The sequence below is a fragment of the Heteronotia binoei genome, chromosome 20 (genome assembly GCF_032191835.1).
Source record: "Heteronotia binoei isolate CCM8104 ecotype False Entrance Well chromosome 20, APGP_CSIRO_Hbin_v1, whole genome shotgun sequence".
NCBI classification, from domain to species: Eukaryota; Metazoa; Chordata; class Lepidosauria; order Squamata; family Gekkonidae; genus Heteronotia; species Heteronotia binoei.
This window is the reverse complement of record NC_083242.1, coordinates 37,128,215-37,152,246: the sequence shown is the minus strand read 5'-3', so window position 1 is coordinate 37,152,246 and position 24,032 is coordinate 37,128,215. Positions and strand designations below refer to the sequence as shown.

The following is a 24,032-nucleotide window of genomic DNA, read 5'->3' as shown; positions in this document are numbered from 1 at the left end:
TTATAAAATGTAGTTCATAGAACGAAAAAAGTGCATTTCAGCAACCTCGTTATTTTACATACCGCACGTGCATATTTATGCACATATATACAACAGTGTGCGAATAGTCCAAATCATAAATAAGTCCAAATCATTAATCTGAAAAGAGCTCCAACGGAATGCTAGCAGAGTAAAGCCCATTTCAGATGGCCAGGTCTTTCCTCCAGGGAGCATCTTGCAAAACTTGCAGTATATGTGTAGAAAGTATTCACAGTGTTCAAATCTTTCACAAATTCATGCACAAAATCAGAACAAAATCAGACCTCCATCTGGTCAGCAAGTTAATTGGCATCCCTACGGAATTGTGATGTGGGGTTGCTTCCTTTCCCCCTCCTCCACTTTAAAAAAGAAGTTCTCCAGAGAGGTCTTGCCCAAAGATGCATCTTGGCCCTTTGCCTGGGAGGGGGGTGGGGAGAAAGAACCTGGCACCAAATGAGGCTGAGTGGCCTGCCATGTTTCTCTTTTTTGGATTTCTCTGCTTCCTCAGTACTGAGAGAAACGAAGCTCAGAAAAAGCATTTTGGCAACCCTGGGCTTTCCTGGAACACACGTTGGGGACTGAAATGGACTGCCCCCCCCTCCAAATCTTAGAACAAGCTGAGTAGCTAGGGTTGCCAGCCTCCAGGTGGGGCCTGGAGATCTCCCGCTTTGACAACTGATCTTCAGCTGGCAGAGATCAGCTCCTCTGGAGAAAATGGAAAACATGCCCTAAGGCATCCACGAAAGACCAGCCTCAATTATGAAAATATAAAGTTTATCAAACAGTTTAAGCAAAAGTGCAATAAATCACCCAGAAACCCAATGTCCTATCAGTTCATAAAGAAAGTTCATAGTCTTTATAGTAGAGGTCCGGGGAAGAAGTTGGCAAAACCGTGAATGAAGAGTCCAACGCTCCAGAGGTTTCTTTCGACACATGCTGGTGTAGGGACAATTGGCAGCCCAGCACGAGCACGCAACAGGGAGGCGTGTATTGCCCTGTTTCACTGAAGGCTTCTACAAGCTTCAAAATACATTGAAAATTTACAAGAGGCACAAAGCTCAAATATTCTGCACTGTACGTAAATGAGACTTTGTCTGGCCAGGCCGTGTGTGTCACACACAAAATGTAATGCCAGGTAGCAGAGTAGGGTTGCCAAGTCCAATTTCAAAAATATCTGGGGACTTTGGGGGTGGAGCCAGGACACTTTGGGGGTGGAGCCAGGAGACACTGGGGTGGAGCTAGCGGGAGGGGGGAAATGGCACCGGGGAGCGTGGCGAGCCGCCCCGTCTCGGAGCGGGCGACGCCGCTGTGCTGCTGCTGCCTCTTCTCCGCTCGCCGTGGCTGCTCCTCTGAGATGGGCTCAGGCTGGGCCCATCTCGGAGGAGCAGCTGCGGTGGGGCGGGCGGCAGCGGCGCGGCGTTGTTGCCCGCTCCGCTTCTGGGGTGGAATTGGAGGGGGGGGTGGAGGCGGGCCAGGGGCGTGGTGAGCTGCGAGTCCGGGTCCTAAAAGGGCCCGGATTCGCGGCTCGCCATGCTCCTGGCCTGCCTCCGCCCTCCCCTTCTCTGGTTTTGCCTCGGAGGCGGAGCAGAGCGGGGCGGGCGATGCCGCTGCACTGCTGCCGCCTCTTCGCTTCATCTTGGCTGCTCCTCCGAGATGGGCTCAGCCTGGGCCCATCTCGGAGGAGCAGCTGCGGTGGGCGGGGAGGGGGCGGTAGCGGCGCGGCGGCGTCGCCCGCTCCGGGATGGGGCGGCTCGCCATGTTCCTTGGTGCTGTTTCCCCCCTTCCCCCGCTTCTGTTTTTTGGGGGAGCGGGGAAAGAGGCTGGAAATCCTAGGGGCCCCCGCCAGGGCGGGAGGGTTGGGAAGCCTATAGCAGAGATATAAACTTTATAAAGGACACAAACAAACACAAAAGATTTTTTAAAAGCTTAAAATAAAACATGCTTAAAACATGTTGGTCTTAATGGTGCTTTCCTGTGTGATCAGGGAACTGGGCAGAGGAAGCTCTGGCTCTTTCCTTCCTTCCCCAGGGATCAGGAGGGGAAGGAGCCTCAGCCAATAGAAGGAAGAGAGGCTTGGCTCAGTAGCTCTGCTGTGTGATTGAGGGAGCCTGGCAAAGGAAGCTGTGATGCAGAAGGAAGCAAGAGAAGGAAGCAGATGACAGCCAGTTGCTTGGGGGCCTGGTAGGAGACCTCTGAGGGCCTGATTTGGCTCCCGGGCCGCATTTTTGACACCCCTGCTCTATGGCATTGTACCGTGCTGAGGACCCTCCCTTCCCCAACTGCTCCCTCTCCTGGATCCACTCTTAAAAGCTCCAGATATTTTTTTAACACAGGCCTGGCTACACTATGAGAAGCTTGGAAGACTCACTGAAAGTATCTGGAGACTGTGGATTCTCACTCATCCAGTGTAAGAGAAAAGGGCTCACAATACAAGAACTCGTGGGCATTCGATGAAATTGCTGAGCAGACGGGTTAAAACAGATAAAAGGAAGTCCTTCTTCACCCAAAGGGCGATTAACATGTGGAATTCACTGCCACAGGAGGTGATGGCGGCCACAAACATAGCCACCTTCAAGAGGGGGTTAGATAAAAATATGGAGCAGAGGTCCATCAGTGGCTATTAGCCACAAAAAGTTTTTGCACTGTGTGACACAGAGTGTTTGACTGGATGGGCCATTGGCCTGATCCAACATGGCTTCTCTTATGTTCTTATGTGACACAGAGTGTTGGACTGGATGGGCCGTTGGCCTGATCCAACATGGCTTCTTTTATGTTCTTATGTGACACAGAGTGTTGGACTGGATGGGCCACTGGCCTGATCCAACATGGCTTCTCTTATGTTCTTATGTGACACAGAGTGTTGGACTGGATGGGCCATTGGCCTGATCCAACATGGCTTCTCTTATGTTCTTATGTGACACAGAGTGTTTGACTGGATGGGCCATTGGCCTGATCTAACATGGCTTCTCTTATGTTCTTATGTTCTTCTTATGGCTGCCAGTTCTGGGTTGGGAGATTTGACATTATTTCATTTAAAACAGAAATCATTTATTAATTCGTTTAAAACATTTCTTCAACTTCTCCTGGAGAAAACGGCTTTCGGGAGATGGGCTGCAGGGCTCACCGGTCTCCACAGGGAATAATGGAGTGCCCAGCAGTCATTTCCCTCCCCCCCCCCACTTTCTGATGACCCTGAAGCAAGAGGAGGGCCTCCAAACTGAAGGATCCCCTGTCCCCACCTGGGGATTGGCAACCCTAGTCTAATGCCCTAGAGGCCACCTTTCAGAATAGCCATTTCCTCCAGGGGAACTAATCTGTCACCTGGAGATAATTCCTAATCCTAGAGATCTCCAGTTGCTGCCTGGAGGTTGGCAACTCTAAGTCCCCAAGCTCAAGCGTGGTTCTGCCAATCCAGGCCTGGCTGTTTGGAAAGCCGTTCTAGGCTCCCCCACCCCCTGCCTCAAACGCTCTGGAACTGTTATCTGGCAAATAGTTTTTGAATGACTGATGGAAGCTATTTTGAAATAGTTGCATGATTCCTTTCCAGTCCACATTCTTGGTTCCTTCTTCTGTTTTTGACGGAGTGTAAACTGTCAGTTTCTTGGAGGCCCCCTTGGAGGGCTGGTTCTTGGACTCAAACGCTGGGCCAGACAGTCCTTAGCGAAGCAGTTCCGAAATCAGGACTGGGCTGATTGCGATGGCTTCAGAGAGCCGATCCATTCACTCAGGGCTTTTTAAAGTCGGAACACACAGGAACGCAGTTTCACCTGGCTTGGCACCAGGGGGTGTGGCCTAATAAGCACATGAATTCCTGCTGGTGGTTCAGTGTGCACTCTTATCTGGGAGAACTGGGTTTGATTCCCCACTCCTCCACTTGCCCCTGCTGGGATGGCCTTGGGTCAGCCAGAGCTCTCTTATCTGGGAGAACCGGGTTTGATTCCCCACTCCTCCACTTGCAGCTGCTGGAATGGCCTTGGGTCAGCCAGAGCTCTCTTATCTGGGAGAACGGGGTTTGATTCCCCACTCCTCCACTTGCAGCTGCTGGAATGGCCTTGGGTCAGCCAGAGCTCTTTTATCTGAGAGAACCGGGTTTGATTCCCCACTCCTCCCCTTACACCTGCTGGAATGGCCTTGGGTCAGCCATAGCTCTCTTATCTGGGAGAACCGGGTTTGATTCCCCCCTCCTCCACTTGCAGCTGCTGGAATGGCCTTGGGTCAGCCAGAGCTCTTTTATCTGAGAGAACCAGGTTTGATTCCCCACTCCTCCCCTTACACCTGCTGGAATGGCCTTGGGTCAGCCAGAGCTCTCTTATCTGGGAGAACCGGGTTTGATTCCCCACTCCTCCACTTGCAGCTGCTGGAATGGCCTTGGGTCAGCCAGAGCTCTCTTATCTGGGAGAACGGGGTTTGATTCCCCACTCCTCCACTTGCAGCTGCTGGAATGGCCTTGGGTCAGCCAGAGCTCTTTTATCTGAGAGAACCGGGTTTGATTCCCCACTCCTCCCCTTACACCTGCTGGAATGGCCTTGGGTCAGCCATAGCTCTCTTATCTGGGAGAACCGGGTTTGATTCCCCCCTCCTCCACTTGCAGCTGCTGGAATGGCCTTGGGTCAGCCAGAGCTCTTTTATCTGAGAGAACCGGGTTTGATTCCCCACTCCTCCCCTTACACCTGCTGGAATGGCCTTGGGTCAGCCAGAGCTCTCTTATCTGGGAGAACCGGGTTTGATTCCCCACTCCTCCACTTGCAGCTGCTGGAATGGCCTTGGGTCAGCCATAGCTCTCTTATCTGGGAGAACCGGGTTTGATTCCCCACTCTTCCACATGCACCTGCTGGAATGGCCTTGGGTCAGCCATAGCTCTCTTATCTGGGAGAACCGGGTTTGATTCCCCACTCCTCCACTTGCAGCTGCTGGGATGGCCTTGGGTCAGCCATAGCTCTCTTATCTGGGAGAACCGGGTTTGATTCCCCACTCCTCCCCTTACACCTGCTGGAATGGCCTTGGGTCAGCCATAGCTCTCTTATCTGGGAGAACCGGGTTTGATTCCCCACTCCTCCCTTTACACCTGCTGGAATGGCCTTGGGTCAGCCATAGCTCTCTTATCTGGGAGAACCGGGTTTGATTCCCCCCTCCTCCACTTGCAGCTGCTGGAATGGCCTTGGGTCAGCCATAGCTCTCTTATCTGGGAGAACCGGGTTTGATTCCCCACTCCTCCCCTTACACCTGCTGGAATGGCCTTGGGTCAGCCATAGCTCTCTTATCTGGGAGAACCGGGTTTGATTCCCCCCTCCTCCACTTGCAGCTGCTGGAATGGCCTTGGGTCAGCCAGAGCTCTTTTATCTGAGAGAACCAGGTTTGATTCCCCACTCCTCCCCTTACACCTGCTGGAATGGCCTTGGGTCAGCCATAGCTCTCTTATCTGGGAGAACCGGGTTTGATTCCCCCCTCCTCCACTTGCAGCTGCTGGAATGGCCTTGGGTCAGCCAGAGCTCTTTTATCTGAGAGAACCGGGTTTGATTCCCCACTCCTCCACTTGCAGCTGCTGGAATGGCCTTGGGTCAGCCATAGCTCTCTTATCTGGGAGAACCGGGTTTGATTCCCCACTCTTCCACATGCACCTGCTGGGATGGCCTTGGGTCAGCCATAGCTCTCTTATCTGGGAGAACCGGGTTTGATTCCCCACTCCTCCACTTGCAGCTGCTGGGATGGCCTTGGGTCAGCCATAGCTCTCTTATCTGGGAGAACCGGGTTTGATTCCCCACTCTTCCACATGCACCTGCTGGAATGGCCTTGGGTCAGCCATAGCTCTCTTATCTGGGAGAACCGGGTTTGATTCCCCCCTCCTCCACCTGCAGCTGCTGGAATGGCCTTGGGTCAGCCATAGCTCTCTTATCTGGGAGAACCGGGTTTGATTCCCCACTCCTCCACTTGCAGCTGCTGGGATGGCCTTGGGTCAGCCAGAGCTCTCTTATCTGGGAGAACCGGGTTTGATTCCCCCCTCCTCCACCTGCAGCTGCTGGGATGGCCTTGGGTCAGCCATAGCTCTCTTATCTGGGAGAACCGGGTTGGATTCCCCCCTCCTCCACCTGCAGCTGCTGGAATGGCCTTGGGTCAGCCATAGCTCTCTTATCTGGGAGAACCGGGTTGGATTCCCCACTCCTCCACTTGCAGCTGCTGGAATGGCCTTGGGTCAGCCAGAGCTCTCTTATCTGGGAGAACCAGGTTGGAGTCCCCACTCCTCCACTTGCAGCTGCTGGAATGGCCTTGGGTCAGCCAGAGCTCTCTTATCTGGGAGAACCAGGTTGGATTCCCCACTCCTCCTCTTGCACCTGCTGGAATGGCCTTGGATTAGCCAGAGCTCTCTTATCTGGGAGAACTGGGTTTGATTCCCCACTCCTTCACTTGCAGATGCTGAAATGGTCTTGGGTTAGCCACTTATCTGGGAAAACCGGGTTGGATTCTCCACTTCTCCTCTTGCACCTGCTGGAATGGCCTTGGATTAGCCATAGCTCTCTTATCTGGGAGAACCGTGTTTGATTCCCCCCTCCTCCACTTGCAGCTGCTGGAATGGCCTTGGGTCAGCCATAGCTCTCTTATCTGGGAGAACCGTGTTTGATTCCCCCCTCCTCCACTTGCAGCTGCTGGAATGGCCTTGGGTCAGCCACAGCTCTCTTATCTGGGAGAACCGTGTTTGATTCCCCCCTCCTCCACTTGCACTTGCTGGAATGGCCTTGGGTCAGCCATAGCTCTTGTAGGAGTTGTCCTTAAAAGGGCAGCTTCTGTCAGAGCTGTCTCAGCCCCACCCACCTCACAGGGTGTCTGTTGTGGGGAGGAGGGGGGAAGGTAAAGAAGATTGTGACCACTCTGAGATCAGAGTGGAGGGCGGGATATAAATCTACCCTGGTCTTCTTCCCATCGATAGAGCCAGTTTGTTGCAGCGGTTAAGTGTGTGGACTCTTATCTGGAAGAACCGAGTTTGATTCCCCACTCCTCCACTTGCAGCTGCTGGAATGGCCTTGGGTCAGCCATGGCTCTTGCAGAGTTGTCATTGAAAGGGAGAGCTCTCTCAGCCCCACCCACCTCACAGGGTGTCTGTTGTGAGGGGGGAATATAAAGGAGATTGTGAGCCGCTCTGAGACTGAGATTTGGAGCGGAGGGTGAGATATAAATCCAATAACTACTTCTTCTATCTTCTGCTGGGCTTCTTCTCCAAAGAAAGCCCTTAGTTCATGCCAATGTGGGGTCTGATCTCTCCCCAGCCAGCCAAGGGTGGGGCCTGGATTTCTCCCAGAATTCCAACACATCTCCCCCTTTGGGTAGCTGGGATCTGTGGTACACCATAAAGTTTAGGAGAAATGGAAAGCCGAAAGTGGCTCCGGAGGGTGGACTGCAGTTTTACCTCCCTGCTGAATTCAGACCCCACTGACACACACTTAAAATCAGGATATTATCTTAGCTCCGGGGTGCATCCATTTAGGCTTACCAGCAAGGGAGTTCATTGGCCGTATCATTGCCCCATTTCCACAGAAGAAGAAAGGAGCAGTATAAATGAATCAAGAGATCCTTTTGGAGCTTCCTGCCATCTGCCTCAGACAGCCTTTAAAAAGGCAGCCCTTACTGGGGACGATGAGACCAAGGAAGAAGGAGGAAAGGAACGGTGCCCTGTCAAGCAGCAGTCGTTTCCGACTCTGGGGTGACGTTGCTTTCACAACGTTTTCATGGTAGACTTTTTACGGGGTGGTTTGCCATTGCCTTCCCCAGTCATCTACGCTTTCCCCCCAGCAAGCTGGGGACTCGTTTGACTGACCTCAGAAGGATGGAAGGTCGAGTCAACCTTGAGCCAGTGACCTGAACCCAGCTTCTGCTGGGATTGAACTCAGGTCATGAGCAGAGAGCTCAAACGGCAGCTTTACCACTCTGTGCCACGGGGCTTCATGGTCATGCTGAGTACTGTCTTGCAAAGGGCAAAGGCCTTGTTAACAATCTTAGGGACATTCTCACCGATGCAAAGGCCTTGTTAACAATCTTAGGGACATTCTCACCGATGCCAAGAGGGGTATTATGGTAATTTGGTAGACTGTCCCGACGCATGGAAGTTGTGTCTAGCTACATACGTTGAGTCACAGCCTACTAGAGCTCCTAAGCTCCAGATGAGGCCTGGAGATCTATCTCCCACTATTCCAAGTGATCTCCAGGCTACAGAGATCAGCCCCCCTGGAGAAAATGGCTGCTTTAGAGAGTGTATTCTTTGGCTTTGTACCCCACTGAGGCTCCGCCCCTCCTCCAGCCCCGCCCTCCCGAGGCTCCACCCACAAATTTCCAGGGATTTCCCGAGCCAGGGCTGGCTGCTTACAGCAACTGGGATCGCCAAGTCCAAATCAAGAAATATCTGGGAACTTTGGGGGTGGAGCCCGTAGCAAGGTTGGGACAAGCATAACTGAACTCCAAAGGGAGTTCTGGCCTTCGCATTTAAAGGGACTGCACACTTTTCAAATGCCTTCCCTCCACTGGAAATAATGAAAGATAGGGGCACCTTCTTTTGGGGCTCACAGAATTGGACCCCCTGGTTTAATTCCTTTTGAAACTCAGAGGGTGTTTCGAGGAGAGGTATTGGATGCTATGCTGTAACTTTGGTGCCTCTACCTCAAAAAACAGCTCCCCTGGAGCTCCCAGATACCCACAGATCAGTTTTCCCTTATATCCTATGGGAATTGGTCTCCACAAGGAGTAATGGAGTGCCCAGCAGACATTTCCCTCCCCCTCCCCGCTTTCTGCTATCCCTGAAGTGGGGGGACGGCCTCCAAACCAGAGGATCCTCTGCTCCCACCTGGGGATTGGCAACCTTACTGTGTTTTGATCTCCTTGTTTCAAAACTACGATGAATAAAACATGGGAGATTTAGATGCAGGCGTGTACCCGAGACCCCAGACAGGCAGGGCCTGGTCTTTCCAGTCGCACCAGCTTTCCTCTGCGAAGTAAATACCGTGCTCTACCCTCCTCTTCTGCCTGCCACAGGTCTCAGACTCCTCTGCTGACTCTGTTTCCTCTTCCAAACTCCTTCCCTCCCGCCCCACCCAAACCGGTAGGGTCAGTCAGTCGCCGGTGGGCCTCCAAAACCCAACGACACCGCAGCTCCGGGAAACATCTTTAGACATGAGTTTTCCAATAAGCGTCACCAGAGAAGGATCACCTCGCCCTGGGGCGGCTCTTTCCCATTCATCGTGTCTTGAATATTAATATCCCGGCTTCCCAGCTGGAGGCAAAGGCGGCAGATTGGTTTCGTTGGCCCTTCCTTCCCTTCTGAGGGTCAGCCTTTGTTTGCGTGTGTGTGTACTTTTGGAGAGAGGCTAAATGGCCTTTGCAGGTTCGCATATTATACATCCGAGGGGCCACGCCAAAGGAACGAGGGAAATCACTTCTGACCAAAAGGAGCCGCGCATCACAGGCTAACTTCAAACCACACCGTGGGCTCTCTCGTGGCTGCGTGTTGACTGCTTCTTCTTGTGTCCCGGCAGGCTCCTTCTCTGTCTGAAGCACTCCTCCACCCTGAGCCAGAATGCTGATTCTTTTGGCGTTCATCATCATCTTTCATATCATCTCCGCCGCGTTTCTGTTTATTGCTACGATCGACAGCGTAAGTGTTGCATCCCGGGTCTTTGGGCTGCAATTTTGGATTTTTTTGCATGGGGCAAGGAAGAGGAGGGCAGGGAGGAAGATGGGCATTCGAAGATGTAAAAGGACTGGGAGAAGCTGTGTGGCTGTCTTTCTCTTAGCCCTGCTCCAGAGCATGGAGTTCAAGTTCCTCGGCTCTCCTATCTGTAGAATGGGAATTAAAATGTGGAATTTGCTGCCAGAGGATGTTCTGAGTGCCACATGAGTAAGCAACTTTAAAAGTGGATTAGATAGATTCATGGAAGAGAAGACTATCAATGGCTACTCAATGAAGTTGCTGAGCAGTCGGGTTAGAACGGGATAAGGAGGTCCTTCACCCAAACGGTGATAAACGCACGGAATTCACTGCCACAGGAGGTGATGGTGGCTACAGGCATTGCCAGCTTCAGGAGGGGATTGGATAGGCATATGGAGCAGAGGTCCATCAGTGGCAATTAGCCAGTGTATTGTTGTAACTCTCTGTGTGGGGCATTGGTGCTCTGTATTCTGGTGCTTGGGGGGGCAACAGTGGGAGGGCTGCTAGTGTCCTGGCCCCACTGACGGATCTCCTGATGGCACCTGGGTTTTTTGGCCACTGTGTGACACAAGAGTGTTGGACTGAACAGGCCATAGGCCTGATCCAACATGGCTTCTCTCATGTTTCTGACTGAGGGGAACCTCCATGTTCAGAGTCAGTCAACCTCTGAATCCCAGAGCCAGAAGGCAACATCGGGGGAAGACCTCAGCCTCCCTGCCCTGTTGTTGGCCATTCAAAGGAACTGGTTGGCCAATGTGAGACACGATGCTGGATTAGATGGACCCTCACTGGTGTGATCCGTCAGGGCTCTTCTGATGTCCTTATGAAGGCCTCAGCCTCTCTGCCCTGTTGTTGCCCTCCAGAGGAACTGGTTGGCTCCTGAGTGAGAGAGGAGGCTGGACTAGAGGGACCCTCTCTGATCTGATCCAACACGGTTCTTCTGATGTTCTTCTCAGGGGAAGACCTCAGCCTCTCTGCCCTGTTGTTGGCCCTCCAGAGGAACTGGGTGGCCACTGTGTGAGACAGGATGCAGGACTAGACGGACCCTCCCTGGTCTGATCCAGCAGGGCTCTTCTGATGTTCTTCTCAGGGGAAGACCTCAGCCTCTCTGCCCTGTTGTTGGCCCTCCAGAGGAACTGGTTGGCCCCTGTGTGAGACAGGAGGATAGACTACAGGGACCCACACTGGTCTGACCCAGCAGGGTTCTTCTGATGCTCTTATGAAGGCCTTGGCCTCTGTGCCGTGTTGTTGGCCCTCCAGAGGAACTGGTTGGCCACTGAGTGACTAGACAGACCACTGGTCTGACCCCGCAGGGCTCTTCTGATGGTCTTAAATGTTGGACATTCCTACTTCTCTCTTGCTCCTGCTTATCTATCCAAACAGGGCTGTGTTTGTGCATTTTAAGTAACTAGTAGCCCCTTGCTGTCGATGTCATTTGCAGCAATTCTAGCCCTCCGTGCGCACTGAAGAAGTGCCTTCAGCCACAACCAGAAGATCTTCTCGGCTATGAAGACACATCCTTCTGCCCCGTCCTGCTCTGTGCTCCTATGATTTCCCCCGTGCTTTTCTTTTTGCAGGCTTGGTGGGTCGGGGATGGCTTCAAAACAGATCTTTGGCAGTTCTGCAATTATACCAACTGCACATCTATCGACGAACAGTTCCCAGGTGAGCCGGCCTCAGGAGCTTCCTGACTGCCAGGTGGGAAGGCGGGGGGGTCGGTTGAAAGTGTTCTGTCGCCTCCTGGCTCCGTGCCACCATTGGCTGACTCTGCTGGCTGTGCTGTCTGCCCAGGTTAGGGGCCCCCAAAAGTGGTGCCCGTCGGTGTTCCCTCTAAGCTGAGTTAGTGTGAGCGAGCTCAGTTTTTTTAGTCTCCAGCTCACACACTTCTGTCTTAGCTCAGGAAGGATGGCCCCACAGCAAACTAATTGATGCAGTAGCCAAATCGCTCACTCACAAAGTGGTCTGCAAAGCAGAATTTTTGCTCACAAGACTCCACAGCTTAGAGGGCAGTGTTCCCTCTAAGCTGAGTTAGTGTGAGGCAGCTCACAGTTTTTTAGCCTCCGGCCCACACATTTCTCTCTTAGCTCAAGAAAAATGGCCCCAGAGCAAATTAATGTATGCAGCAGCTCACAACTTTTAATGAACATGAACATATGAAGCTGCCTTATACTGAATCAGACCCTCGGTCCATCACAGTCAGTATTGTCTTCTCAGACTGGCAGCGGCTCTCCAGGGTCTCAGGCTGAGGTTTTTCACGCCTACTTGCCTGGACCCTTTTTAGTTGGAGATGCCAGGGATTGAACCTGGGACCTTCTGCTTCCCAAGCAGATGCTCTACCACTGAGCCACCGTCCCTCCCCGCCACGAGCTCATGAAGTAGAATTTTTGCTCTTAGAGGGAGTCTTGGTACCTGGTGCTCCTTGATACCTTGCTGGTGCTGTCAACTGCTTCTAGAATGAGGGTGGGGCTAATAAGATGCCAGACAGATGTTGGAAATGTAAAAAACATGAAGGTTCTTTCTACCGTATGTGGTGGACTTGTGAAAGAGCGAAAAAGTATTGGCAGATGATTCAACAAGAGATTTCTATGATCTTGGGATACGAATTTTAACAAAGTTGCAGAGACTTTTCTGTTGGGATTACAAATGGAAAAAATTCCAAAAGAAGATAGGACCTTAATCTGGTACTTGCTCTCAGCTGCTAGGACACTGTATGCGCAGCTGTGGAAGCAAGAAAGAATACCAGAGAAATGGGATTGGATTGTAAAAGTTATGACATGGAGTGAAATGGACAAGTTAACAAGAACCTTAAGAGACTATGATTTAGAAGTATTTAAGATGGAGTGGAAAAAGTTCAGAAGATACGTAGAAAAAGAGTGGAAAATAAAAGGACATTTTTGATAATAACTAAGAGGGAGGAGGATATTAATTTTGGTTCTTATTAAGGGTGCCTTTAATACTAACATTTTAAGTATAGTACACTGGTGGGGGTCAAGTAACGGGGGGAGGGGTGGTTAGAAAGTAATATATGGGATAGAGGAAAAAGTAGTTATTAATGATGTAAGAAACTGAATATGTTACTAATAAAATTGCTTGAAATTGAAAAAAAGTAGAATGTGGGTGGGGCCAAGTGGGGCTTTTGCCCAGCTAGGCTTCTGACTGGCCGCTGCAGCGGCTGCCACCATGGCACAAGGATCTTCACTGTGCAACTGAAGGGGGAGATATTGGTGAATTTCCTGCATTGTGCAGGGCATTGGACTAGATGACCCTGAGGGTCCCTTCCAATTCTAGGATTCTATAAGACAAGACAGCTGTTTTTCGGCAGGCTCTGCTCCCTATGACAGCCATTTTAGGGCAGCCATTTTGTGACCTTGCTCACTATGTCAGAAATCAAAAGGTGCCTACAGGCTCAAAACGGTTGGGGACCCTCTCAGCTGAGTTAGCGTGAGCTAGCTCACAGCTTTGCAGCCTCCAGCGCACACATTTTTGTCTTTGCTCAGGAAAGAGCTAGCTAATTGATGCAGCAGCTCACAGCTTTAAAGACAGTTGCTCACAAAGTAGAATCTTTGCTCGCAAGACTCCACAAGCTTAGAGGGAACATCGCTGCGGACCCCTAGCCTAGGTGAGGAGCTGGCCAAGCAGGGAGCTCTGAAATACGGGGGTGCCCTGAGCCAGGGGCTGAGGAGCCAATTTTGGATCAAGATCCAATCTATTCTTCCTGTAGGTCTCCCCAAAAGTACATTTCCTGGAAAGATGCCGCTGAAATAAAATGAATGGCGTGCATATCGTTGTGTTAACATGTTCCCACCACCCTGCACTCGAGGGGGGGGGGAGGGGCAGAGAATTCAAACCGTAGGAAGTTGGATTGGGCATCTCCCCCCTCCAGCTTTTGTTAGCAAGGAGATGAGAGTTGAGGCGCTCACTACTCTTCTGGAATGGGTTGTGTGGACTCCAGAGCTAGAACGTCATCACAGCAACCAGAAGATGGAATCGGGGGCCACCCCCTGTGTTGCTGTGAAGCCCCCGTGCCCTGCAGTTGGCAGCTGCTGCCAAAACACCTTTTTTAAAAAATCTGCCCGGACAATCAGCTCTCCAGGGTGGTGAGGCGGAGCCAGCATGGTGCAGTGGGCAGGGGTAGTGGATTGTCATCTGGAGAACCGGGCTTGATTCCCCACTCTTCCTCCACATGCAGCTGCTGGTGTGACCTTGAGTCAGTCACAAGTTCACTCACAGCTGTTCTCTTAAGAGTTCTCCCAGAGCTCTCTCAGCCCCATCTGTCTCACATGGTGTCTGTTGCGGGGAGAGGAAGGAGACTGTAAGCTGCTCTGAGACTCCTTGTTTGGGGAGGGATGGTGGCTCATCGATACTGGTAGAGCATCTGCTCGGTAAGCAGAAGGTCCCAGGTTCAATCCCCGGCATCTCCAACTAAAAAGGGTCCAGGCAAATAGTTGTGGAAAACCTCAGCTTGAGAACCTGGAGAGCCGCTGCCAGTCTGAGTACACAAGACTGACTTTGATGGACTGAGGGGGGTCTGACTCAGTAGAAGGCAACTTCAGATGTTCATATGTATGGGGAGGGACAGTGGCTCAGTGGCAGAGTATCTGCTTGGTAAGCAGAAGATTCCAGGTTCAATCCCCGGCATCTCCAACTGAAAAGGGTCCAGGAAAGTAGGTGCAAAAAACCTCAGCTTGAGACCCTGGAGAGCTGCTGCCAGTCTGAGGAGACAAGACTGACTTTAGGGAGGGACAGTGGCTCAGTGGTAGAGCATCTGCTTGGAAAGCACAAGGTCCCAGGTTCAATCCCCGGCATCTCCAACGAAAAAGGGTGAAGGCAAATAGGCATGAAAAACCTCAGCCTGAGACCCCGGAGAGCCGCAGCCAGTCTGAGTAGACAAGACTGACTTTGATGGACTGAGGGTCTGATTCAGTATGAGGCAGCTTCATATGTTCAGAATTCTAGACAAAATTTCAAAGGGACGGACAGTGGCTCAGTGGCAGAGCATCTGCTTGGTAAGCAGAAGGTCCCAGGTTCAATTCCCGGCATCTCCAACTAAAAAGGGTCCAGGCAAGTAAGCGTGAAAAACCTCAGCTTGAGACCCTGGAGAGCCATGAATGGGGCTGTGGCTCAGTGGCAGAGCATCTGCTTGGTAAGCAGAAGGTCCCAGGTTCAATTCCCGGCATCTCCAACTAAAAAGGGTCCAGGGAAGTAAGCGTGAAAAACCTCAGCTTGAGACCCTGGAGAGCCGCTGCCAGTCTGAGTAGACAAGACTGACTTTGAGGGACCCAGGGTCTGATTCAGTATAAGGCAGCTTCATATGTTCAGAATTCTAGACAAAATTTCAAAGGGAGGGACGGTGGCTCAGTGGCAGAGCATCTGCTCGGTAAGCAGAAGGTCCCAGGTTCAATCCCCGGCATCTCCAACTAAAAAGGGTCCAGGCAAGTAGGTGTGAAAAACCTCAGCTTGAGACCCTGGAGAGCCACTGCCAGTCTGAGTAGACAAGACTGACTTTGATGGACCAAAGAGGGTCTGATTCATTATAAGGCAGCTTCAGATGTTCCTTTCTGTAGTGAAAAGCGGGGTATAAAAGCCAGTTCCTCCTCCTCCTCAGAAGCCCTGCTGTGCTACCCCACCCCCCTTTGCCCCCTCCTTTCTAAGGACCCTCATAAGGTGCCAATGGGCACCCTTTTTGGGGACCCATGAACCCCCCAAACCAAATCCTCCCTCCCAGTTCCTGAAAACTCCAAGGAGAAACAGATCCCTTTGCAAGAGGTCTGGCCGTTGCTTGTTCAGAATGTTGCATGAGGTCCCGGAAGCCTAAACGGAGGAAGGGCTGGAGTGGCATCTCCTTAGGCTTTCTGGGAAAGTTATTTTCAGAGGAAGCAGGGTCTGGGGCGTTGGCCTGGAGCCGGCAGCTTTAATTGTCGCCTTGTGTGGGAAGCAGGATGCCGCTGGGTCTTAAAAAGGGAAACTTAATAGAAGAACTTTTGTTATTTATTTATTTATTTTTTGCACGTCCCACCAGGAAGCAGGAAAACAAACTGTAAGGAGGTAGCATAAATCAACAGTGTGGGGCCTTGCCTTTGCTCCACCCATCTGAGTAGGGCTGCTTCCTTTTCTTCCTGATCGGGGACTCACGATGGCTTTTTGCATCGTTCCCCCCTCACTTCAGCTCCACAACAACCACCCAGACTCTCAGATAACGCTTTTGCCAGAGGCCCAGTGGGTGACCTGAGACCAGGTGCACCCCCTCACCTCAAGGCCATGTTGAGAAGGGGCTCAAGTCCTCCATTCCCTGGGGGGTTCTGTGTAGCTCTGAGGAGGAGAAAAAAGACAGGAGTTCATCTTTCTCCCTTTGTTGGGCACAGAGGAGGCAGTTTCAAAAGATGATGATGATACTGGATTTATATCCTGCCCTATACTCTGAGTCTCAGAGCGGTCACCATCTCCTTTACCTTCCCCCCACCCCACAACGGACTCCTGGGTAGGGCTGAGAGAGCTCTGACAGAAGCTGCCCTTTCAAGGACAACTCCTACAAGAGCTCTGGCTGACCCAAGGCCATTCCAGCAGCTGCAAGTGGAGGAGTGGGGAATCAAACCCGGTTCTCCCAGATAAGAGAGCTCTGGCTGACCCAGGGCCATTCCAGCAGCTGCAAGTGGAGGAGTGGGGAATCAAACCCGGTTCTCTCAGATAAGAGAGCTCTGGCTGACCCAAGGCCATTCCAGCAGGTACAAGTGAAGGAGTGGGGAATTGAACCCGGTTCTCTCAGATAAGAGAGCTCTGGCTGACCCAAGGCCATCCCAGCAGGTGCAAGTGGAGGAGTGGGGAATCAAACCCGGTTCTCCCAGATAAGAGAGCTCTGGCTGACCCAAGGCCATTCCAGCAGCTGCAAGTGGAGGAGGGGGGAATCAAACCCGGTTCTCCCAGATAAGAGAGCTCTGGCTGACCCAAGGCCATTCCAGCAGCTGCAAGTGGCGGAGTGGGGAATCAAACCCGGTTCTCCCAGATAAGAGAGCTCTGGCTGACCCAAGGCCATTCCAGCAGGTGCAAGTGGAGGAGTGGGGAATCAAACCCGGTTCTCTCAGATAAGAGAGCTCTGGCTGACCCAAGGCCATTCCAGCAGGTGCAAGTGGAGAAGTGGGGAATCAAACCCGGTTCTCCCAGATAAGAGAGCTCTGGCTGACCCAAGGCCATTCCAGCAGGTGCAAGTGGAGGAGTGGGGAATCAAACCCGGTTCTCCCAGATAAGAGAGCTCTGGCTGACCCAAGGCCATTCCAGCAGGCGCAAGTGGAGGAGCGGGGAATCAAACCCGGTTCTCCCAGATAAGAAAGCTCTGGCTGACCCAAGGCCATTCCAGCAGGTGCAAGTGGAGGAGTGGGGAATCCAACCCGGTTCTCCCAGATAAGAGAGCTCTGGCTGACCCAAGGCCATTCCAGCAGGCGTAAGTGGAGGAGTGGGGAATCCAACCCGGTTCTCCCAGATAAGAGAGCTCTGGCTGACCCAAGGCCATCCAGCAGGCGCAAGTGGAGGAGTGGGGAATCCAACCCGGTTCTCCCAGATAAGAGAGCTCTGGCTGACCCAAGGCCATCCAGCAGGTGCAAGTGGAGGAGTGGGGAATCCAACCCGGTTCTCCCAGATAAGAGAGCTCTGGCTGACCCAAGGCCATTCCACCAGCTGCAAGTGGAGGAGTGGGGAATCAAACCCGGTTCTCCCAGATAAGAGAGCTCTGGCTGACCCAAGGCCATTCCAGCAGCTGCAAGAGGAGGAGTGGGGAATCAAACCCGGTTCTCCCAGATAAGAGAGCTCTGGCTGACCCAAGGCCATTCCAGCAGCTGCAAGGGGAGGAGTGGGGAATCAAACCTGGTTCTCCCAGATAAGAGTTTGTGCACTTAACCACTACACCAAACTGGCTCTCCAGAGCAGGCAGGACAGTATGAAAGCCCGTCATAAGAGAAGAGGTGGGAAGGGGGGGGGGGATCAGCCTGCCCACCTTCTTAACTGTTGAAAAGCCCCCAGATCACAGGTGTCAAACTCATTTGTTACGAGGGCCAGATCTGACATAAGTGAGACCTTGCTGGGCCAGGCCGTGTGTTCCATAAAACATAATGCCAGATAGCACAGATATAAAATTTATAAAGGACACAAACCCAAAGATTTTTTAAAAGCTTAAAATAAAACATGCTTAAAACATTACCACTTGTTGGTCTTAAAGGTGTTTTCTCTGTATTTCTTCCATGGATCCAGGGAACTGGGCAAAGGAAGCTCTGGCTCTTTCCTTCCTTCCCCAGGGGACCAGGAGGGGGAGGAGCCTCAGCCAATGGAAGGAAGAGAGACTTGGCTCAGTAGCTCTGCTGTGCGATTGAGAGAGCCTGGAAAAACAAATTCTGCCTCCCCACGGCTTCCTCCCCAAGAGAGGAGCCTCAGCCAATGGAGAAAATAAGAGGTTTTGCTCTGTAGGTCCCGTGCAATTGAGCAAGCCTGGCCAAGCAAGCTGTGATGCAGAAGGAAGCAAGAGAGAGAGAGAAGGAAGCAGATGACAGCCAGTTGCTCAGGAGCCTGATAGGAGCCCTCCAGGGCCTGATTCAGCCCCCGAACTACATGTTTGACACCCCTGACCAAGACTCTGAGATTATGTTTTTGCCAGAGGCCCTCTGGCTGACCTGTGGCCAGGTGCGCACCCTCAGCTCAAGGCCATGCTGAAAAAGGACTCCATCCTCCCCCGCCCCCTGGGTAGCTCCGAGGAGGAGAAAAAAGACAGGAGCCCATCTTTCCTCCTTTGCTGGGCACAGGAGCACAGAGGAGAAAGTTTCAAAACAGCAAGCAGGGCAGGATGAAAGCTTGAGGCTGAAAGGGATCAACTCGCCCACCCTCTTAGCCACTGACAAGCCTCTAGACCGGGGGTGTCAAACTCATGTTACGAGGGCCGGATCTGACATACATGAGACCTCTATCTATCTATCTATCTATCTATCTATCTATCTATCTATCTATCTATCTATCTATCTATCTATCTATCTATCTATCTATCTGAGATTTATATCCCGCCCTTCCCACCAGGTGGCTCAGGGCGGCTTACAACATATAAAACTAACATAAAAATATAAAATTAAGCATTAAAATTAACCTTGTTGGGCCGTGCCGTGTGTGTGCCTATTACGATTAGGTAGCAGAGATATAAACTTTATAAAGGACACGGACAAACACAAAGATTTTTTAAAAGCTTAAAATCAAACATAGTTAAAACTATCCAAGATTTCAGGTTTTCACGGCTGGCATCATCATTAGGGTTTGTAGAATCTTTCGGGCTCAAGTGCCATGTTCTACTGGAGAAAGTTTTTCTTCCAGACGTTTCGTTCTCAGCTGCGGAGAACATCCTCAGTGGCAACATCCGGCTGCAACGCCACTGAGGATGTTCTCCGCAGCTGAGAACGAAACGTCTGGAAGAAAAACTTTCTCCAGTAGAACATGGCACTTGAGCCCGAAAGATTCTACAAACCCTAATAGTTAAAACTCATTCGTCTTTAAAGGTGCTTTTTTTGTATTTCTCCAATGAGATCCAGGGAACTGGGCAAAGGAAGCTCTGCCTCTTTCCTTTCTTCCCCAGGGGACCGGGAGGGGAAGGAGCTTCAGTCAGTAGTAGGAAGAGAGGCTTGGCTCAGTATCTCTGCTGTGCGATTGAGAGAGCCTGGCAAAGAAAGCTATCTCTCCCCACTTTCTCCCCAAGAGAGGAGCCTCAGCCAATGCAGAAAACAGAGGCTTTGCTCTGTAGCTCTGCTGTACGATTGAGCAAGCCTGGCAAAGCAAGCTGTGACAAGAAGGAAGGAAAAGAGAGTGAGAAGGAAGCAGATGACAGCCAGATGCTCAGGGGGTCTGACAGGAGCCCTCCAAGGACCGGTTTCGTCCTACAGGCCACATGTTTGGCACCCCTGCCCCAGACCACTTGCGCGCCCCGTCGCCCATCACCAAAGAGACAGCAGCCAATTCACACGTGCCAAAAGGGTCGACTTCAGTTGGTCTTTCTTTTTTGCAGACTACCAAGCCATCCAGGCCATGCAAGCCACCATGATCCTGGCCACCATCTTCTGCTGCCTGGCCTTCTTCACCTTCATCCTGCAGCTCTTCCGCCTCAAGCAAGGAGAGAGATTCATCCACACGTCTGTCCTCCAGCTGATATCGTGTGAGTCGCTTCCCCCTGCTCCTCTCCTGCGCTCGCAAGGCAGGACGCCCCCCAAGTAGGGTTGCCAATCCCCAGGGGGTGTAATGGCGAATCGAGCTGCGATACCTGGGGCTCAGGGTGTGCGTGTGTTTCGAGATGGAGGCACCAAATTTAACATAAGAACGTAAGAGAAGCCATGTTGGTCAGGCCAATGGCCCATCCAGTCCAACACTCTGTGTCACAGAAGAACATAAGAGAAGCCATGTTGGATCAGGCCAATGGCCCATCCAGTCCAACACTCTGTGTCACACAGTGGCCAAATTTTTTTTTATATATATATATACACACACACTGTGGCTAATAGCCACTGATGGACCTCTGCTCCATATTTTTATCTAAACCCCTCTTGAAGGTGGCCATGCTTGTGGCCGCCACCACCTCCTGTGGCAGTGAATTCCACATGTTAATCACCCTTTGGGTGAAGAAGTACTTCCTTTTATCCGTTTTAACCTGGCTGCTCAGCAATTTCATCGAATGCCCACGAGTTCTTGTATTGTGAGAAAGGGAGAAAAGTACCTCTTTCTCTACTTTCTCAATCCCATGCATTATCTCAATCCCATGCATTAATCCCATCCCAATTCTCAATCCCATGCATTAATTTGCAGCATAGAATCCAGTGCCTCTCCCCAAAATGCACTCCAAGTTTCAAAAAGATTGGACCAGGCAGTTCAATTCTATGAGCCCCAAAAGAAGGTGCCCCTATCCTTATTTCCAATGGAGGGAAGGCATTTAAAAGGTGTGCAGTTCCTTTAAATGGGATGGCCAGGACTCCCTTTGCTTCTGGGATGGCCCAGGACTCCCAACCTTGCTTCTGCCTACACCCCCCAAAGTCCCCACATGTTTCTTAAATTGGACTTAGCAACCCTACACCCAAGAAAGGGTCTTCTTGGGGGTGGCACCAAAATAACGGACCTCACTCCCCAGGGTTGTTCACCTGTCCCCTTCCGTTTTCTGTCAGCGGGCAAAGGCTTGACTGTTTCGTCTGGCTGGGTGGTGGGAAAAGCCCTCAAGTGACAGCCGACTTATGGCCAACCTGTGAGGTTTTCAAGGCAAGAGACATTCAGAGGTGGTTTCCTATTCGGCTTGCCAGTCCCCAGGTCCCAGCGGGGGATTCCCCCAGTTTTGCAGGCTACTCCCCACCACAAGCCAGAAGCCCTGTCCCAACAGCCAGAATGTGCCTCTAGATCTCAGGCAGGGCTGTGTCACACAGTGGCCCAAAAAACCAGGTGCCATCAGGAGGTCCACCAGTGGGGCCAGGACACTAGAAGCCCTCCCACTCTCGCCCCCAAGCACCAAGAATACAGCGCATCACTTCCCCAGACATAAGAGAAGTCATGTTGGATCAGGCAATGGCCCCTCCAGTCCAACACTCTGTGTCACACAGTGGCCAAAAAACCAGGTGCCATCAGGAGGTCCACCAGTGGGGCCAGGACACTAGAAGCCCTCCCACTCTCGCCCCCAAGCACCAAGAATACAGCGCATCACTGCCCCAGACATAAGTCATGTTGGATCAGGCAATGGCCCATCCAGTCCAGCACTCTGTGTCACACAGTGGCCCAAAAAACCAAGTGCCATCAGGAGGTCCATCAGTGGGGCCAGGATACTAGAAGCCCTCCCACTCTCGCCCCCAAGCACCAAGAATACAGCGCATCACTGCCCCAGACATAAGTCATGTTGGATCAGGCAATGGCGCATCCAGTCCAACACTCTTGTGTCACACAGTGGCCAAAAAAACCAGGTGCCATCAGGAGGTCCATCAGTGGGGCTAGAAGCCCTCCCACTGTGCCCCCCCAAGCACCAAGAATACAGCGCATCACTGCCCCAGACATAAGTCATGTTGGATCAGGCAATGGCGCATCCAGTCCAACACTCTTGTGTTTATTATTTATTTATTTTTATTTATTTATTTGAGATTTATATCCCGCCCTTCCCACAAGTGGCTCAGGGCGGCTTCCAGTGATAGATCCAACAAAATTACTGTATTTAAACATATAAAGGGATCAGCATTTAAAACAGATAAAAACAGATAAAACCATGGTTATCAATAAATATTAATAAATATTTCAACTGTATATAAAAGAAATCCGGCAAGTTACATTAAAATTCTCAAGCTAGGTATAGGCTAGCCGGAAGAGGGTCGTCTTACAGGCCCTGCGGAACTGTACAAGGTCCCGCAGGGCCCTCACCTCTTCCGGCAGCTGATTCCACCATGTAGGGGCCATAACAGAGAAAGCCCTTTCTCTGGTGGATTTCAAACGGGCTTCCTTCGGCCCAGGGATAGTAAGGAGATTTTGTGTTCCCGACCTCAGTACTCTCTGGGGAACGTGCGGGGAAAGACGGTCCTTCAGGTAGACAGGTCCCAAGCCATATAGGGCTTTAAAGGTGATAACTAGCACCTTGTACCGGACTCGGTATATTACTGGAAGCCAGTGCAGGGTCCGAAGACCCGGCTGAATGTGTTCCCACTTTGGGAGACCCAATAACAGCCGGGCCGCGGCATTCTGCACCAGCTGCAATTTCCGAGTTCGGGACAGGGGCAGCCCCATGTAGAGGGCATTACAGTAGTCTAACCTCGAGGTGACCGTGGCATGGATCACTGTTGCTAGGTCGTCGCGCTCCAAAAAGGGGGCCAACTGCCTTGCCCGCCTAAGATGAAAAAACGCGGACTTGGCAGCGGCTGCTATCTGAGCCTCCACACAGTGTCACACAGTGGCCAAAAAAAACAGGTGCCCTCAGGAGGTCCACCAGTGGGGCTAGAAGCCCTCCCACTGTGCCCCCCCAAGCACCAAGAATACAGAGCATCACTTGCCCCAGACAGAGAGTTCCAACAATACACTGTGGCTAATAGCCACTGATGGACCTCTGCTCCATATGTTGATCCAATCCCTTCTTGAAGCTGTCTATGCTTGTAGCTGCCACCACCTCCTGCGGCAGTGAATTCCACGTATCAATCACCTTTTGGGTGAAGAAGGACTTCCTTCTACCCGTTCTAACCCAACTGCTCAGCAATTTCATTGAATGTCCATGAGTTCTTGTATTGTGAGAAAGGGAGAAAAGTACTTCTTTCTCTACCTTCTCTATCCCATGCATAATCTTGTCAACCTCTATCATGTCACCCCGCAGTCAACATTTCTCTAAGCTAAAGAGTCCCAAGCATTTCAACCTTTCTTCATAGGGAAAGTGTTCCAACCCTTGAATCATTCTAGTTGCCCTTTTCTGCACTTTGTCCCAATGCTATATCTTTTTGGAGGTGCGATGACCAGAATTTTACACAGTATTCCAAATGAGACCGCACCATCGATTTATACAGGGGCACTATAAATGCAAACTGATTCCGTGGTTTCTCCTTCCTCCCTTGGCTCTTCAGGCTTGTGTGTGCTTATCGCGGTCTGCATTTACACGGACAGACACGAAGTCCTTCACACAGGCGGAATCTACGACTTCGACATCAGCAGCGGCCAGTTTGGATACTGTTTCATCCTAGCTTGGTTGGCGTTTGCCTGCACCCTCATCAGCGGCCTCATGTACCTCGTCCTAAGGAAGCGCAAATAAACGACGGCTGGGGGAGCAGACGCCTCTCTCCGCTGCAATGACATTCCAGTCACGCTCTTGTATATTGCGAGAAGGGGCTCCGTAGTATAAAGTTCTCTTGCTTGTGGCTTCCCCCCCCCATCCCCCCCACCCTGTTTTGACATTCTTGGTATGAAACAGCCAGGACTACAGGAGAAGAAGTAAAACGCAGGTGAACTGGAACACCCGGACTCCCTGGGCATGATTGGAGAACTTCAAAAGGCGGCCAAAGCTGTATTCTTTCCTTCCACCGTTTCCAAATACTGGTAACCTTACTAGGCGTTAACAAAAGGCAGGATAGACCACGGTTTGGAGCGGGCGATGTAGGAGGTGCCTAAACTTCTTAGCAAACAAGTGGGTGTCGAGAGATTCTTTAGGGAATACCCACACTGGAATTCACACTGCCGGGGGAAACGGCCCTCCTGGTAGGCACCTTTAGGGACTCAAAGCAAACATATGAACATATGAAGCTGCCTTATACTGAATCAGACTCTCGGTCCATCAAAGTCAGTATTTGTCTACCCAGACTGGCAGCGGCTCTCAAGC

General features: G+C 51.6%; 1 protein-coding gene across 1 annotated transcript in view; it reads left to right on the top strand.

The window, feature by feature from the left end:
* Positions 1 to 23,516, top strand: part of EMP2 (epithelial membrane protein 2) — a 43,390-nt gene extending 19,874 nt beyond the window's left edge. The window contains exons 2-5 of the mRNA XM_060260460.1: positions 9,534 to 9,652; positions 11,284 to 11,371; positions 19,731 to 19,877; positions 23,284 to 23,516. Of these exons, the coding sequence (XP_060116443.1) occupies positions 9,575 to 9,652; positions 11,284 to 11,371; positions 19,731 to 19,877; positions 23,284 to 23,468 (498 nt within the window). The 5' untranslated portion in view covers positions 9,534 to 9,574 and the 3' untranslated portion in view covers positions 23,469 to 23,516. The remainder of the gene's footprint in view (positions 1 to 9,533; positions 9,653 to 11,283; positions 11,372 to 19,730; positions 19,878 to 23,283) is intronic.
* The last annotated feature ends 516 nt before the right edge of the window (positions 23,517 to 24,032 follow it).